Source organism: Adiantum capillus-veneris, chromosome 23 (genome assembly GCF_014529385.1).
Source record: "Adiantum capillus-veneris isolate H3 chromosome 23, ASM1452938v2, whole genome shotgun sequence".
In the NCBI taxonomy this organism is placed as follows: domain Eukaryota; kingdom Viridiplantae; phylum Streptophyta; class Polypodiopsida; order Polypodiales; family Pteridaceae; genus Adiantum; species Adiantum capillus-veneris.
In genome coordinates this window covers 81,033,332-81,052,034 of record NC_140953.1, presented here as the reverse complement: position 1 = coordinate 81,052,034, position 18,703 = coordinate 81,033,332, and the positions used below count along the sequence as shown (strand labels likewise).

The 18,703-nt window shown below is 42.6% G+C and overlaps 1 protein-coding gene across 3 annotated transcripts in view; it reads left to right on the top strand.

The window, feature by feature from the left end:
- Positions 1 to 18,397, top strand: part of LOC147428061 (cilia- and flagella-associated protein 44-like) — a 250,945-nt gene extending 232,548 nt beyond the window's left edge. For 2 of the 3 annotated variants that reach the window (XM_086497688.1, XM_086497687.1), the window contains 8 exons: positions 2,631 to 2,813; positions 2,919 to 3,036; positions 4,270 to 4,421; positions 4,563 to 4,811; positions 5,103 to 5,250; positions 5,627 to 5,700; positions 5,825 to 5,911; positions 17,987 to 18,397. In XM_086497688.1, coding sequence (XP_086353814.1) covers positions 2,631 to 2,813; positions 2,919 to 3,036; positions 4,270 to 4,421; positions 4,563 to 4,811; positions 5,103 to 5,250; positions 5,627 to 5,700; positions 5,825 to 5,911; positions 17,987 to 18,073 — 1,098 coding nt within the window. In that variant the 3' untranslated portion in view covers positions 18,074 to 18,397. Of the gene's footprint in view, positions 1 to 2,630; positions 2,814 to 2,918; positions 3,037 to 4,269; positions 4,422 to 4,562; positions 4,812 to 5,102; positions 5,251 to 5,626; positions 5,701 to 5,824; positions 5,912 to 17,986 lie in introns of those variants that run through there. The other variant, XR_015186080.1, reaches the window with a different exon arrangement.
- The last annotated feature ends 306 nt before the right edge of the window (positions 18,398 to 18,703 follow it).

The following is an 18,703-nucleotide window of genomic DNA, read 5'->3' as shown; positions in this document are numbered from 1 at the left end:
TGCATCTGTGCTTGTATTCGAGAAAAGAGTCGCAACATCTCTTGCCTTATTGCTTTGTTCTCGCGATCAAACTTAGCTTGCATTTCTTTGTTCTCTCGGTCAAATTCTGCTTCTCTTGCTTTGGCTTCCAAGGGTGCTGATGGTTAAAACGCCAGAAATGCTGAGGTTCTGTTGTGGATGAAAACGCCAAGGGAAGTGGGAGGATGGCGAGGATCTACTGCTTGGGGGGGGGGGTTACTGCTGAGAAGTTGCCTGTTGAGCGGGAAGCTCCTGCTGCCTCTTCTGCCATAAAGTGTGAACTATAGACTCACAAAAGTGCCAAATCACTGCTAATCTAGACTTGACTGAACTGACTGAACCTTGCTGTGGTGTAGCTTGTCCACGGACACATAGGGTTGGGATGTGTCACGCGACACCGTTGGTGGCTCTTTATGTTTGTACATGTGTGTAGTTCGCTCCAGTCGTCGGATATCAGATCATTATGCACTTTGTATGGTCTGAGTGTGCCGCCAGCCAGAGTTTTGTATGGTTCTATGAGTTGTTGAGTTCCAGTGAGTTTTGAGTCTACTATTGTGCTTGAGCTGTTGTTCCATTGCTGTGTGATGTTTTCTTTCTGTTTGGAGTGAGGTTTCACACATATTGCACTAAGGAGCATCCAACGTAGAGAGCACCACACACTTTTCAATGCTACAGGTTGTCCCTCTGCTACAGGCTGTCCCTGAAACCACTCACAAGAGTGCAACACATGTCCGAGAAAACCAGGGCACATATCACACCAACTTTGAATTATGCAACACATTAAAGGGGAGGAAGGCAACCATAAAGAGGCATCAATGAGGATCCAGCAAAAAGATGTCTGCTAGTTCCCCCTGTGAGGATGTTTGCACTCCAAAAGGTACCCCTTGCAGATGCAAGGGTGTCCAATCTCACCCACTCTCTTAGGAGTGTTATCCATCGATGCAATGTCTAAGCACGTCTGTGTGTTAGAATTCCTGGCCAAGAACCTTTTTAAGTTTTCAACTCTTATTTTTGCTATATGCCAATGATAGTGTGCTCATTTGGAACTCAGCCAAAGGCTTGAGCAGCACTTGGATGTGCTGTATCACTATTATGCTGATAGATGTTTGAGAATGGATTCTGGTAAAACACAAAAAAGAAGTTGCTCAACACGACACAAATCTGGCGAATCTTTTGAGCTCAATTAACGTTTGGATTGGAGTTGGTGGAATATTTCAAATCAAGTATATGTGGGAATCGCTCGTACCTACTAGTCATGCAGCTGAGGCTGAGGGGGATATGAGGATATGAACCCTTGGGGCAACTGTACAACAATGTGCATGCATCCAATTTTATGAAGTTACAATCACCCTAAAACTCTTATATGTGTCACTTTTATGGCAACCTCATCCCTACTATGTAAACTGGAGCCATTGCAAGGCCATGTTGCCTTGGGGAGAGATTTTTATGATGACCCACGGTAGACCACTTTGATAGCACACATGATTTTGTAACCAATTAACTGTCCTTCGTGAGTGATTCATCAATGGTCATAAGGGCCTTGTTTCAATCGCAACATTCTTGCAGAGGATATGGGAGCTGTCAGGACAGAGACACCCACACTTGGCACTTTTATCTGCCAAGCAGCTTGCAGTAGAGTTGAACACACAATGTTGGTATTCTCATACATACATTTGGCTGAGCTCCCATAGTTTGAATAGTGCCAGGAAGATTGAGTCGGATTGACGCACTTCCTCCCTACAGCCTGGTCTTTTCTTTGAAATGGATCTTCGTGGCTTGCAGTTGAAGAAGGTGCTAGATAGACATCATGATAAAGGATATGAAGAGGATATGGTTGAGCCCTCCATTGCCTTCAGGTACAAAAATGGAACACCTTCGGCACCGTTTTCCTCTCCTCATATGTTTTGTCAGCATGCCCACCCTACAAGGTATCTACCAACAATAAAATCTTATTTGCTAACTTGTAACAAGGAGGTGGAGACACAAGAGCATTACATTTGCATGTGAGTTGTACTATACAAGATTAGGAGGTGATATCTGGTGTTCAATAATGCACGGGGTCCTCTTACTTGAGCTTAAACAACCCTCTCAGAGCCACCTTCATATGTTGATAGAGACTTCTCATATAGACTTCTTTACAAACAGTAGCACCATACCTACTTCTATAGCTACTGCAGCTCCCTCCAAAAATGTATTGCATCAGATGCCAACGCAGCATGGGTCTATGTCAAAGCGAGGCACCCCAATCTTCCAGGGCCATGTCTATCATCCATCATCCGGTGAAAGATCAATACCATCATCACCCATCACTGGAGGCATTGATCGAGACTCCATGACCCCTCCTTTCTTCAATTTCTCAGAGGGAGATAATGAGATAAGCAGATCATATTCATGAAAAACTAGTCATGCAATTAATATGGAACGTTTGTAATCTTATCTCATTAACAGCTATTTTGCTTAGATCAGGATTTACATATTGGTTATATTCAATGATGAGACACTTACAATGGTGGTACTTTGTTTTTATCTCAGCGGTCATTTTGGTATTTTCCAAAAAAATGTTGATAATCTTTCTATCTTCAGGCTAAATGACAATAATTTTTCTTTATTAGCTGATGGAAGAGTTTGAAGAACGACTTGGGGAAAACCATCCAGCAAAGGAAGCTCTCTTGAAAATATATTTGCGAAAAGTTAAACTTTCCAAGGGAGTGGAAGACGAAGATGATGAAAATCTGGATGAGGATATGGACATGGATGATTCAAAAGGCTCTGAAGACGATTTTGATGAAGATGAGGTTTGTTTTCGTGTGACTTTTATGCATATGCTGAAATGCAGAGTCTGCAGTTTTATACCAAACAAGCTCTGAAGCTATAAACTGATAATTTACTACTCAATGCAGGTTGTTGAAGTTTGCCCCCCTGGCTGTGATCAAGAGCTTTACCAGAAGGTCTGTCAACTACGAGGGAGGAGAACAGTTGAAGACTCTTTCTTGCAAGAAAGCAACAAGCTGCTGGATGGTATGCACCTTCTTCGCTAAATTTGATTTCAAAATTTTGTTTGCAAAGTGCTCCTCTTTGCCAAAATTTCAAAACATCTTACAGAAAGTTCCTTTGTGTAACATTAAACATGTGCATCGTGATTCCTCTCCATATCTCTATTCTCCATATTTTGTGTTCCTTCATCTTCTTTTTTCGACAATAAAGAGATTTGAAGGATGTGGCTTATCACCTAGGCATCAATCGGCAATCTCCCACTTAGGACTTTAGTGACATATCACACATCAGTAGTACACCACCCTTTTGTTTATGTTGTAAAAAACGTCCTGCTTGCCTATTCTTTTGTTGCTGCTCTAGTTTCCAACTTACTTAAAGGATCTGCATAAGGATATTTCCTTAGTTGCTCTCGTTGATCATGTCCCCACAAATCTTGAAAATTTTTCTGAAATGAGAAAATCTTGCTATGGAGATATTAGCATGATTGTCAAGGCCACTAGCTTGGGTGGACTTCTTCATCCCACAACTGAGACAATTCTTTTTATTAGCCTTGGGAAAAGATGCTACCTTCATAGCAAGAGAAAAAGGAAGAAAGAAAACGACTTATTAACGTCTTCTAGATCCTGAAGCCGGACTATAAGACAGAGCATGGCATATGCGTGTGTCATCTGGGTATCCCAAAAAAAGGAAAAAAGTGCTGAAATAAAACCTGCAACAAAATAAAATTGACTGACACGGAGGGGTGTGTACATGTGTATGAGGGATGAGGGGGATGGAGCTCTTAACTCTAATGGATGCATAACCATATACATAGAGAGCGAGAATAAAAGATGCACAGTGCACAAATTGACTCATATCATTGAGGACCAAACGTTTGGGATCCATAAAAGCAGGTCTCAGTTCTATTATACCTGACTCAGTGGGTTGTTTTAATGCCTGAGCTAGTTAAAGGTTTATTTGACAGGATGTCTCTACAAAATACAACAATATTCCTTGTTTACCTTAGGAAAATCTGCTAGATTCTTAGCAAGAGAGAATAAATGACAACAAATGGCATTGAATTACATCTTATTATTGAGGACAAAAATTTTGGGATCCATAAGTACAGGTCTCAGTTCCTGTATACCTGATTCTTTGGGTTGCTTGTTTCTGTTCCCTAGACTCTCTTCATGGTATCAGCCGCAGTAATTTGTGCTATCTTGTCTTGCATCCAAGGAACTTTGCTCCATTCTATCTCATGTTTTGAACTCAATGCAGTGGCACAAAGGGAAAAAGAGAGTAAATTGAAGAAAAAGAAATCCATTGAAACAGCATTAGCAAGCCTTGAGAAAGAGATGGAAGACTTCCAAAAGGAAAAGCAAAATTGTTTGAATCAAATAGATGCAGTTCTAACACTGTACATGCACCAAGTGAGCTCTTCTATCTGTTTCTGCTTCATTTTTTCATGTTATAAGCTCCTACCAGTTGGCCTCTGATTTGTTTTCTCGTACCAGTTGGTTTGCTAAAAAGGATGCTCTTATGTATGAATTCAAATCGTTTGTGATTTTCAGCTGGAGCATCTCCCTGATGCTAAGCTACCTGATGACCTTTCTCAAGCCCTCATATTCAGCAACACGGTCATCAATGAGCTTAAAGAAACTATCAAAGACCATGGAACTGAAACCGCCGCACTCAAAAAGCTCCAAAAGGAGCTCAAAAAGGAACACATCACTCTTGTAAGAGAAAGGAAATCTCGAGAATCCAAAATAGAGGACTTGGAGCAACGTGTTACTGATGTTCAGATGCTTAAGTTTGGACAGGTATTTTCATATCAAAATTTAGTTGCTGCAAGGGGTCCCTCTGCTAATTCAGCAGCACACAAGCACTTTTGTATTATTTAACTTTTACAGCAGTGGCTTTATTACCATCATCAGTTTCCAATTGGAAACTGCAATGTGTGTCTCATTTTCCATTTTTTTTCTTGCCTGTGCTTTTTTTTTTTGAAGCCATTAGGAGATAGATACAGATGTCCAGTAATTAGATACTATAACATGCTCCTTGGCACACAATCTCCTAAATTACTCACAAGTTAATCCACTTTGTAAGTGAAGATCATCGATTTGGAAGTTCTGGACACAATGAGTGCCAAGAAAGATAACGACGAGCTGAAACTGCAAATAAAAACTCAAGAAGCACAAAATGCTACTGAAGTTGCTAACTGGATTAGACTAATCGATGATTCGATCGATCAAATTGCGAGTAAGTTAGATTCCAAATCAGATCTCCTTCATTTTCTTAATACCCTTTGGACGCATGTTGTATGGATAATTTTTGTAAATGTGCCCCCCCCCCCCGGTGAAAAAGCACATCAAGTATAAAACATGGTATAGGAACGCCCATATACCATGGGTCAAGAACCATACGTAGACATTGCCCATTGACAGGCCTTGTGCTACAAAGTGATATGCTATTCAAGTGGCAATTACATCCACCATGTCTAGAAAATTCTTGCAAGGAATAGCACAACTGCTCTTTGTTCTGTGAATAAGTAGCACATTTTGATCGATTGCTTACCTTGTATATTATTGTTATGATCAGTCTTATAGCTAAGCCTTCAAGCTTGTGTTCCTGCCAGGGGCTATGAAAGAACATGCTGCTTGTTTGCATGTCTCTGCTGATTTGCAGGAAAGTATACAGCTCCTTAACAAGGTAATTTTATTATCCTTTACTTGTACCTGCGGTTTAAAGTAACTCTTGTTGTCATAATGGCGCCCAAAAGAACAAGAAAATTTTGTCGAAAGTTGATAAATTCTTGTTCAACCTTGTGAGACAGAACATGAAGCAAAAGGCTGGAAGCCCATATAGGGACATATTTGTTGAAAAAAAGAAGGCGGAACTGGAATACGATCATTTGTGCAAGGTTATACCCTATTTCATTCCTACTTGAAAGAACATAACATTCTGTAATCTATGACATCTTTCTGTATTGTTGTGGTATGTGTGTGGGTGAATAAGAAGAGGAAACTGGAATAAACTTTCAATCACCCAAGTGTGGTAGATTGGTTATCCCAGTTCCCTCTGGAGTATCAGGTTTCGGGTGCAAGATTCGTTGGATAGATCTTTGGGACCTACGACATTAAAATTTCTCTCCTCTTCTGCGGATGAGCCATATGCAGTGATGCAAGAATGTAGTGTTTCCTTTCAATATTCTTCCTACAAGGGAACAAAAATGAATGAGCCAAAGACATGTGAATTTCCACAAGTGCAACACAATTGTGTGTGTGTGGTTGCTGCAAAGGTTGATACCAAAGGTAAAGCCAACCTGGCAGATTCCTGATGATTGGCAAATTCCCAAGAAAACTGCAAAACCTCGTGTTTCGCCTGTCTCAAGGAATTATGTACCTACTTTGGACGGGAGAGGTGGTGGAACTTTTGCATCTGCATCCCATGATCATAAGTCGCTAGTTGAAGCGTGGGATAGAGTGGTTCATTCATACAAAGACGCTCTGCTTGGGTCGACATCTGCATCATTGCCGATGTATCAAAATCCCCAGCAAGGGATGCATATGGCATCAGTTTTATTAAATGTTAGTACGGAGCCGGATGTGCCTATGGGCAATCCTACTTGATGATTGTGCCTTGTGGTTCTCTTGTAAATATTGTACAGATGCATTCTCCTCTTAGATGTTTTATGTATAATGTGCGTGGATTGTGCAACCATGACAAGTGGAAGCTAATTTGGCACTATGTATATACAAGTAAAGCAAATATAATGGTATTACAGGAGCATAATCAACACCATTTCATTGGTCAATCATCGTATTATGCGGGATTCTAGATTTCTTATGCTGGTATCGGCTCTTTTCCCGGAGTTTTAATGATGGTGTGTCATGAATTGCAGCCTGTTTTGGCCCATAATGATCCGGCGGGGCATTGGATGGTTGTTCAATGTCTCGTGCAAGGAAATATTTTGGAATTTGCTAGGATTTATGCTTATACTGCCTCGGCACAAAGATCTTGTCTCTGGCAAGATTTGGTCAAATATCCCTGGCGTTCACGTGCTTTTTGGTGCAGGGATTTTAATAATGCACCGGCAAACACGGACAATACAATTGGCCATTTGCATATGTTGAACTTTGAACTCAGAACGTTCTTCCTGAGATGCTATGGTCAGTGACACAGGTGTTTTGGATCTGTGGGCCAGTACTCGCTCCTCGGAGCGGGGCTACACTTTTGCTCATAATGCTCGCTCGGAATATAGAGCACGATTAGTGGATCGATGGTATGTATTGTGCTCTTCGCAATATGATATGTTTGCTTGTGACATGAGGATTGATCGCTCTTTTTCTCTTCCTCTTTGGCTCTTGATCCATATTGAGGCATTGGATGCACATTCCCCACTTCCCACTAAGCGATTGTTGCATATTAATAATGCATATCTCTCGCACAAGGAATTCCAAAACTTGATTGAGGCGGTGATTCCTCCACTTATTTCTCATATGTTTATCAATGTGGACGTGGCTTGGTATCGTTTTGTCATGCGGATCCAAGCAGTCATAAAGGATTATGGTTTGTGGTACATGCACCGGTTGAGAGATAAAGTACAGTAAGACAAGGTGACTGCTCAAGCCTTAGAAAGTCTTAAGAACACGAGACGGCTTACTCAGTGGGAACAAGATGAATTATTGCAGTTAAAGCCTCTTTGATGCATAATAACAGGAGGAAACTTGAAAAATGGAAAGTTAGATCAAGACAGTATGCTTTAATGGATAAAGGTTGTTCATCGAGATAGTTCTTTAAGCATTTGCATCACTCGAGGCAATCCGTATCTATCAAAAGGGTTAAGGTCGATAGTGGGAAATGGACGGTTAATAAAAGTGGACGGTTAATAAAAGTCAATTGGCGGATTTCATGGTGGATCATTTTCAACGGGTTTTGGCCAAGCCGGAGGCTCCCTCAAGTGAGGTTTGCAAGACAGATAGCTACTGTTGTCATATGTGCATCCTATATTGACAATGAATGATACAACTATCCTTGAGGCTAGTTTTACTAAGGCTGAGCTACATTACAGCTTGTTGCATCTTGGCCATTGGAAATCTCCTGGATGGGACGGTCTTACGGTTGAATTTTTCCTTCGCTTATGGGAGTCTCTTAAACAGCCTCTACTTTTCATGATCAATCATGCATGGACTACACAATCATTGCCGTAGTCGTGGAAGGAAGGATTAGTGAAATTGTTGCCCTAGCAATCGTTATGTGAATACTTCTTACATTGACGTCCGATCACGCTTATGCCAGTAGTTTATAAATTGTTGTAAAAAATGATAGCTTCTCGTATTAACAACTATCTGTTCTCAGGTATACATCCTGCTCAATATGGATTCATCTTTCGCAGGCAAATTTTGGATAATGTTGCTAATGCTTTCGTTTAGATTGAGTATGCAAAATATATTGGACAGGACGTATTTATCATGCAGGTTGATATAGAGAAAGCATTTGACACTATTCAATGGGACTTCATTGCTCAAATCATGACGGCTTTGGGCTTTAGTTCTAGATTGTGTCGGGTGGTCTATTTTCGATATGAGAATAGTCAATCTGCTGGAATTCTTGATGGTGAGCTGACTAGGTTATGGGATCTTGGTAGATCGGTTCGGCAAGGTTTCCCTTTGAGTGCTATGTTGTATGCTATTGCTACGCACCCTCTACTGTTGTATCTGGACTCCTTAACCATGTATGGGCATTTGCATGAATTGGAGTTTCCATCTCATGATCATTTTGTGGTGCAAGCGTATGCGGATGACTCCATGTTTTGGCTTTGAAATAGACCTGAGGATGTTCAATGCATTATGAAAGCACTACATCTTTGTGGGCTGGCTGCAGGTCTGCAAGTGAATTTTCAAAAATCTAAATTGTTATCGTTGCGTCAAATGGATTGGCACTCGGTATTATGGCAAGGTGAGATAGTGAATCCTGATCAAATTGTGAGACATCTTGGATATCCATTGGCTTGGTCAGTTAACATTGAAAAATTATTGGATTGGGTTGAGAACAAATTGAGGTCTAAATTGCACTATTGGAAATTATCCACTTGGCCACTACATGTAAGACTCAGAATAGTACAATTTATATTGGTGGCATACATGCAACTTTTCTTACCTATATTGCATTGGCCACCCCGTCGTCTTTGGGCCTTGATGTCTCGGATACTGGAGCACTTCTGGTCTACTTCTTCTCAGAAAAAGGGTCTGCGTCTACTTGCGATGGATAAGTTATGTACTCCAAAGCGTTGTGGTGGTGTGAATATTTTGCATTTGGGTTCTCATGTTATAGGAAGAAAGGCCACTTTGTTGTTGGTGTTGGTTGAGAAAAAGCAGCCTTGGTCGCAAATGTTTGCGTTTCGGTGCTCTCATGCGGTTTCTACACCAGCTTTTGGCCATTGGCAGCCGTCGTATTGGGATGTGGTTTTTGGTAAGTTTGAGGCCACAATACCTGGATGCCCCTTTGCTTCCAGTCTTGTAGTGGATAGGAAATTGGTCACACGGGAGTTGTTGTGGCATGGTAGAGATGATGCCTGTGGAAACTCACTTTGATTAGAAAGTTTACATTGGAGTTAGACTTTTTATCAAACTCTTGTTCAATGCTCTCCTAAACAGGCTTATTTTCTCTCCCAAAAAGGTATTGACAGCATAACTGATGTGACAAACGCTACTAGACAAGTGCTCTCATTTAGACAGGCCGCTCTTACCTTTGGGCTTGGGATGCACTATAGGCGCATGTGGAACAATATTGAAAACCTGATTGACTCCATATCTCCTGTTCCACCGCTGGTTATGGAAAACCGAATTTGTGATTGGTGCTACGCTAGTTTTTCGATCTCTTCGATTCTGCAAAGAAAGTGTACCGTCATCTGCAATCGTCCTCCTGGATCCATGAACACTGTAATAAGGTATGGAATACGCACAAGAGCGTTACATGGTGGCGGAGTAAAGTCTTGAAAGTGTGGCATGTGAAATTGCCTTTGAAAGAGCGACTGTTTATGTGGAGATGCGTCGTTGGGGTTCTCCCGATTGGCAAGTTTCTGCGATCTCGAAGATTGGCCTCTTCGCAATGTGTCCGATGTGGTACAGCATTTGAGAACATTCCACATTTATTGTGGTCTTGTTCTCACACGCTACAATTTGTGGATTGCATCTCCATGGCTCTTTGCACTAGTTTTCCTGCCATGCATTTCGGTAGATTTTTTTGGATCTTTGGAGTACTTCCGCCACTGCTTCGGCCGTATGCATACGCTTTTGGCTGGGTTATATTCTGGGCACTTTGGACGGTGTGGAGAGTACGTAATTCCCTCATGTTTCAGCAAATTCGAGTGTTATGTTTCCTTCTTCAAGACATCTCTTCTACAGGCTCTCCGAGTTGCCTTGACTTGGATGAGCTTCCCGTTAGGCATTACGAGCTCTACTTTGATTGTTTCTGATTTCCTGTTATCATGGGTTTTCCTCGTCTTGAGGTTTCCCATTGGTAATTCAATATGATATTACAAAAAAAAAAGTGTGTGTGTGTGTGTGTGTGTGGAGAGGCGTTAATCCAAGGTGAGTGGTTGAGCGAACCCTACTGCACTGCGCATCCTCTGTGCAGCGCGCCAGAACGAAGGTTCGCCCTCGTCTGTACGCGTCCCATCAGTGCTGAAGCAGCGGGCAATTGTCAGCCAGTTTGTCAGCGACAATGTGAGCAGGTCTTCACTTCAACAGCGGACAGAGCTCCAGTCCTTAGCGTGATTTGCAGCAAGGGTCTCTACGCATGTGTGGGAGGACCACTTGCTCCTTGCATCAGGGATCTACCACAAGTTAGGGTTCGGTCTAGGTGCTTATTCACCTGTGCAGTTGTGTGCGAGTGTGTAGGTAGGTGTGTGTGGGTGTGTGTGAAAACAGCAGGGTTTGTGTACAGCCAGCCTCTATGTGTGTGTGTGTGTGTGTGTGTGTGTGTGTGTGTGTGTGTGTGTGTGTGTGTGTGTGTGTGTGTGCGTGTGTGTGTGTGAATAGCTGTCAAGATTTAAAACACCAAAAAGAAAAGTGTGTGTGTGTGAGCTTCACATGGATTCGGTTGAGCAAGTGTATATACAAGCGCCGGAAAGCAATGGAATCTTCGGATATGGATGCTCTAAGCTTCATCAAAGAATGTTTGCATAAGGACTTCGAGGATGCACGTCAAGCCTGGGAAGGATCCGCTCCCGATGGAAGTGCGCATCTCTATATAGGAGCTTATGGATCTTGGTTCTCAATATGCACTTAACGCGGCGATTCTTTTTTTCCCGGGTAGAAGGCGTACGGCTCAGGATGTAGGCCAATGGGTTAATTTCCTATTCAAACGGCAAGCAGTTCGAGGGGTTTACTTTGGCGCGCCAGGGTTCTATGAAGTCTTGCTGGCCGACATGGATGCTCGGGATGCTCTGCTTGAAATGTCTCCTCTTTTCTTCAATATGCAGATAACTCATGTACTACCCTGGGCTCTCACCAAGGACTATCAGAGTCTCATTCGTCACAAGTGTCCCGTCTAGGTTGAGGTGGTCAACTTTCCTCTCACTTGGCTTTCTTCCTTTGTTGGCTGCTCAGCTGGGCAAAGTCATTTGCCCTCCTAAGCTAGACACAAACACAAACCGTTTTTGTATTCTATAGGACACAGATATCCCCACACCAGTAGGTATTTCGATCGATTCTGGGGATGTAGTGGTTGGAAAGCGTCCATTTAAGCTTAAATGAGGCAAATTTGCAAATTCTTGGTTCCGTTGTGGCAAATTTGGTCATATGTAGTCCGAATGTTTGGAACCAAATTTGTAACCACCTCCTTCGGCTGTCCCTACTCCTCAACCTCACTCATCTCCGAAATCTTCTACTAAAGTTCACACCAAAGGTGCTTCAACCTCCTCCCCGATAGCTGGGGCGAACAAAGGCAAAGGAAAACAATTACAATTGTCTGCACTTTCTGCTTCTCCAAATATTAAAGACAAAGGAAAAGAACAGGTTTCAACCTCTCAAACTTGGATAGTGCCCAAGAAACCTGCTAAAGCTGCTACAGCCCGTATTCCACCATCTTCTCTTAATTATGTGCCCCCTTTGAAGAATGTTGCTCAGAAAAAACTCCCTTGTGATGACAACACTTCTTTGGCTGAAGCTTGGGACAAGGTGGTTTGCTCTTACAAGGAAGTTGTTACAAGAGAAGCCTCTTCATCGCAAGGCGTCTTTATTTTCCATCATCCGTGTCTAGGACTTGATCCACCTCCTCAGGTACCTACAGCTTGGGAGGATGTGTCGATGGGCAGTGGCGCTTGAGTTTTGTCCCCTTTTTCCCGTTTCCTCGTCCACTGTATCTACCATATAGAATGGATAGCTCTTTGGATTTCATCTCGTGTAATGTGCGTGGGTTATGCAATCAGAACAAGTGGCGGCTTACCTAGTAGTATGTACATACATGTAAAGCAGACATTGTGGTTCTTCAAGAGCATAACCAACATCAATTTGCAGGACAGACTTCTTACTTTGCGGGCTACTAGATAGCTTATGCAGGATCAGTTGGCTATTCTGGAGTGCTTATACTTGTTCGACCTTCCCGACCTTCGTTTTCCACAGCTTCTGTAGATAGGGCACGGTTGTGGAGTGATATCTTCTCTTATTGTTGGCGTTCCAATGCATTGCTCTATGGGGATTTTAATAATGCACCAAACCTTGCGGATAATACTACTGGGCATTCTCATATGCTTCATATGGAACGGCAATCATGGGATCAATTTATGTTGACATATAATGGGCTTGATTTGTGGCCGTTTTTGCATGCGACTGATCCAGGATTCACTTTTTAGCATAATGCTCAATCTATGTATCGCGCTCGGCTAGATCGTTGGTATCTTTTTCACATGCAACAGTATGATGACTTTGCATGCGAGATAAGGATTGATTATGCTATGTGTCTCTCGGATCATTTTCCGTATGCTTGAAAGTTCGTTTTGGCTCTTTTGATGTCAATGACCGCCTACCCAAGAAGAGACTTTTGTACGTCAATAATGCTTATCTCAAGCATGAGCCTTTTCGCGCTATGATTGTGGATATCATCCCGCCTTTGATCTCCTAGATGTATGTTGATATGGACATAGCCTGGTTCCGCTTTGTTATGCGTGTTCAATGTGTTATCTAGGATTATGGCAGGGATTATTTGTCACAATTAAGGGAACAGGTTAATCAAGCAAAGGATGCTTGTAGCAGCTTAATGCACTTGGCTTATCATTCTTCTCTTAGTGACACTCAAATGACTGAGTTGCTTTCTGCTCGCGCTATGTTACGGCACAATGATGAGAAGAAATTGGCCAAATGGCAGACTGGAGTTCGTCAACAGGCTTTTGCAGATAAAGGATGTGCTTCTAAACAATTCTTCCAGCATTTGCATCACTCCAGGCGGTCTCAAGCTATACAGAGAGTTAAATTACCGTCAGGGAAGTGGACCTCTACTTTCCGAGAGCTAGCACTAGCCCTACACTCTCATTATGGCAAGATTTTTGAGGCCTCTTCTTCTCCCATGAGAGAAGCTCGCCAAGCACATCACATGTCTCTATCGCCTGTTACTCCCATTCTTTCAATGCGGCAGGCTCGAGACTTGGAAGCTGTTTTCACTGAGCCGAAATTGTATGCAAGCTTGCTTGATTTGGGTCGATGGAGAGCTCTTGGTTGGGATGGTCTCTCTATGGATTTTTTCTTGTCTTTCTGGGATTATTTGAAGTTGCCTCTGTTGTTCATGATGGATACAGCTTAGGAACAGCAGGAATTGCCCTCCTCTTGGAAAGAAGGTTTGCTCAAATTGTTACCTAAGCATGCATTGTGTGAAGAATTCTCTCATTGGCGGCCTATTACACTCATGCTCGTGGTATATAAATTAATGGCAAAAATGCTTTCTAACAGACTCAAGTGCTTTCTTTATGAAGCCTTGCATCAATCTCAATACGGCTTCATTCCATGACATCAAATTACTGATAACCTCGCGAATGTCATCATTGGCATGGAATATACTCAACAGGATGTCTTGGTCATGCAGGTTGACATTGAAAAGGCATTTGAGACTGTTCTTTGAGATTATATTGCGGATAACATGCAACACTTGGGATTTGGTCCTAGGCTATCCCGTGTTGTGCTTTTCTTGTATGCACACAACACTTATGTAGGCTAGCTGGATGGATCTCTCATAGAATCTTGGCCTTTGAAACGGTCGGTAAGGTAGGGCTGCCCTCTGAGTGCTTTGCTTTATGCGATCGCTACTCATCCCTTGTTTTATGTATTTGAATTCCTTGACTTCCACTGGTAGGCTACATGGCTTGACTTTACCTTTTGGAAGGCAGTTTGCTGGTCAGGCCTATGCAGATGATTCTTTGTTTATGCCTCACAATCACTATGATGATGCACAGCAAATTATGCATACTCTTCACTTGTTTGGATTGGCAGCAGGTCTCAAAGTTAACTTTTGTAAATCCAAGCTATTGCCTCTGGAAGAGTGTGACTGGCATAGGATATTGTGGCCCGAGGAGATTGTTCCTCCACATGTTCTGGTTAGCCATTTGGGTTATCCGCTGGGTTGGAATGTATCGTCTATGCAGAAACTGGATTGGGTGCTCCAACGTCTGCATTGCAAGTTAAATTACTGGAAACTGTCCACGTGGCCACTTTATGTGCGTCTCAGGATTGTCCAATGCATCCTTGTGTCTTATGTGCAGTTTTACTTGCCTTTGTTATCCTGGCCTCAGTTGTGCTTGCAGTCCCTCATGTCTAATATTTCAGAGCATTTTTGGTGGACCTCGTCTAGCAAGAAAGGTCTTCAGCTTCTATCTATGGACAAGCTGTGTTCTCCCAAGCGGCTTGGAGGGTTAAATATTTTGGACTTGCGACGTCATCTTTTGGCTTGGAAAGCTATGCTGTTGCCATTTTGGTGGAGCAACAGCAACCCTGGGCTCTCATGGTCACGCATTTGTGTACGCACGTTGTCACCCCATCTTTTGGTCATTGGAAATCGCCTTATTGGGATGTTGTTTTTGGGAAGCTTGAAGGACACATTCCTGGATGTCCCTTTACTTCTTCTCTCATTGTTGATTGGAAGGTTGTCACTTCGCATTTGGCTTGGAATGGTCGACAATCCTTTGTGGGTAACTCTCTTCGTTTGGAGAGTCTGCATTGGAGCAGGGCCTTCGCTTCGACCTTGGTTCAACGGTCTCCTCGCCAAGCGTATTTTCTTTCCCAAAAAGGAATCTGTCAAGTGCATCAGGTGGTTGATAACTCAGGTTATGTTCTTTCGTTCGCTGATGCAGTGTCCCGCTTTCGGTTGGGTCCTCACTATTCTCCTCTCTGGCGGGAAATTCAAACGATGCTTACTGATCACTCACCCATTCCTCCTTTGGATGTGGACTCTTGCTTCTCTGATTGGAATCTGGCTCCTACCCGATTGAACTACATCTCAGCTGGCAGTGTCTATCCCATCCTTCAATCGGATGTATGGATTGTGCATCATGGTAATCAGTTGTGGTCACTGTCTGAGTCATCCGTGTGGTGGCAACACACAATGTCTCGCATTTGGCAGAGTCACCTACCTTTGAAGGAACGTGTTTTCTTGTGGCACTGCTTGGTGGGAGCTCTACCTGTTGGCAGTGTCTTACATGCTTGGCATATTGCGCCTTCTCGCTGCCCCAGATGCCTTGAAGCTAAGGAAACCGTGCCACACTTACTGTGGCGTTGTTGCCACTTCAGAGCCTTCATTGGGCAAGTGTCGATTGCTCTTCAGCTGCGTTTTCCTTCCAGATCTTTTCACAGACGCTTTTGGCTTTTTGGGGTGCTCCAGTCACCGCAATCTCAATTTGCGGTGTTCTTCACCTGGTCAGATTTTGGACCCTGTGGGCCATCTGGCACCATAGGAACTCCTTAATGTTCCAAGGCACTTATGTTGACCCCTTTCCCTATTTCAAATTATCTCTTGGTCAAGCACTGCATTTTGCTTATAACGCTGGAGACATCACTCTTGATACCTACAAGATTTACTTTGACTATTTTCAGTCTTCGGAGCCTCATAGTGCTCCACTTTTTGTATCCCTTTCTTTTCGTAGGTTTTCCTCGCTTTGAGGTTTCCCACTTGTAAATCAATCAAAGCAGATTTTAAAAAAAAAGTGTGTGTGTGTGTGTGTGTGTGTGTGTGTGTGTCCTGTAATGTGATCACTCGGCATTTGGGTTATCCAATTGGATGGAATGTTACTCACTCTCAGAAAGTTAATTGGGTTATGCAACATTCGAATGTCAAATTGCATTACTAGAAGTTATCTACCTGGCCCTTGCATGTTCATGTGCGAATTGTTCAGAGTATCTTGATGGCATATGTTCAGTTCTTTTTGCAACTGATGCATTGGCCTCGTCGATGTCTTCAATCTCTTATGTCGGACATTATGTCCCATTTGTGGCGGACCCATGCTCTGAAAAAAGGCCTACACTTGATGTCGATGGAGAAGCTTTGCACTCCTAAACGTCTTGGTGGACTAAATATCTTGGATTTGCGCAGGCATGTTCTTGCGAGGAAAGCTATGTTGTTGCCTACTCTTGTGTAACAAATTTTAGCCTTGGACTCTGATGTTTGCATTTCTTGGTCAGTATGTTGTAACTTCTGCTTTTGGCCATTGGCAACCCTCTATCTGGGAGGTGGTTTTTGGCAAGATGGAAGGGCGCATTCCTGGATGTCCTCTTGCTTTCACTTTAGTCTCTGCCTGGAAAGAGGTTACGATACATTTATCGTGGAATCCTCGGCAGGAAGGTGATTCGATCCGTTTGGGAAGTCTCCATTGGAGCCGGGCATTCTCTCTTACTTTGGTCGACCGCTCCCCTCGTCAGGCTTGCTTTCTCTCTGGCCGTGGCATTCGTGTGGTTGAGGATGTGGTCGATGAGGCCGGGTATACTTTTGAGTTTTCCTTTGCTACTCGCCGTTTTGGATTGGGCATGCATTACCGTCAGTTTTGGAGAGAGCTTCAACGCATGTTGCTCGACTTTTTGCCTGTTTCACCTTTGCTTGATGGTGATCGCATGTATGATTGGGCCCTGCGGGAAATGCCTTTTCGAGATATTTATGCAGGTCGAATTTATGCTCTTCTGCTACCACAGCCATGGCTTGATGGTCATTGTAATGCCCTTTGGCGTATGCATAAATCTGACCTCTGGTGGAGGAGGCTCCTCTCTGCTTTGTGGAAAAGCCATTTGCCTTTGAAAGAGCGCCTGTTTCTTTGGCACTGTTTGCTTGGAGTGCTTCCCGTTGGCACTTTTCTTCGGGAGCGTCATATTCGTCCTTCTTGCGTTCGTTGCTCGACTGCAGAAGAGGATATTTGTCACTTGTTGTGGGATTGCTGCGTTACTAGAGACTTCCTTCGCCGTGTATCGGCCTGTATGCGACTTCGTTTTCCTGGGGTTGTCTTTCACAAAAGGTTCTGTGCATTTGGCATTTTTTCACCGACACTAAAGCGTTTTCCGGTCTTCTTTACGTGGGTCAGATACTGGGCTTATTGGACCTTGTGGAGTCAGCGTAATGCTTACATGTTCCATCGTACTCATGCGGACTCATTCCCTCTCTTCAAGATTTCTCTTAGGCAATCATTACGATTTGCTTTGGACGTTGGTGATATCACCTTAGAGATGCATCAGCTTTCTTATGAATGTTTTTAGCTACTCTCCATAGCTCAGTAGTTCTGGGCTTTTCCCCTTGTATATGATGCTTTCAGTGGGCTTTGAGGTTTCCCACTAGTAAATTAATCAGATCAATTTACAAAAAAAAAAAAGTGTGTATTCATGTATACATCTATACATACATACATGTAGAATTTCAATCTGAATCTATAGAACTCGATTCTACATGTCTGTTGCGGATACATGCGTGAATAACACATTATCAAGTTCACATTTTCCTAACAACTAAGTCACTCATATCATTGAAGCAGGTGGTTGCAGTTCAGAAGCAACGAATTGAGAAACTAAATCAAGAATTGAAGGCAATTAAGGATGAGAGACGCACAGTGTTTCCATGATGATGTTTACAAGCATTAGCAAAGAAGGTCATTCCAAAGCTTGGACTACAAGCTTTTTGTGGGGACATATTTGTGTAATGTTCAGTAGGGCTTTGTAAAGAAGGGGCTCATTACAGATGTAGAGGTACACAAATGTGAAATTGTTATATATTTTGTGGGGCTTGTATAGAAGAGCTTGGTGTATCACACAATGCCATGTGTGTTGTAAAGAGAATTTCCTCTCAGCTTTTTGGCTTTTTAAAACAAGCCTTAGTGAAGAAGTGAGGGAGGCATAAACTCGAGTATTGCATTAGGTTTTTTATTTATTTATATAAAAACTTTGCATGTGAAGCGTTGAACTTTTACTTGCTTTTAGATTGCAAAGGGCCCTCTAAACATTTAAATATGCCGTTTGACTTTCTCTTGTTTTAGAATCCATATGTAAGTGCCCCCCTTGCTTTGTATGTCTTTATGGACATTCTACTTCGGCACAGCTCACACTGCGCAAAAAAGGAATAGTAGAAAAAGTTGCTCCTTGTGTATGGCTTCCAAAGTGAAGCACAAGGCAACAAGAAAGTGATCCAAAAAAAAATTATCATGTCAAGCACTTTAAAAATTGCAATTTTTTCTCTTTAAATATTAAAAGTTTAG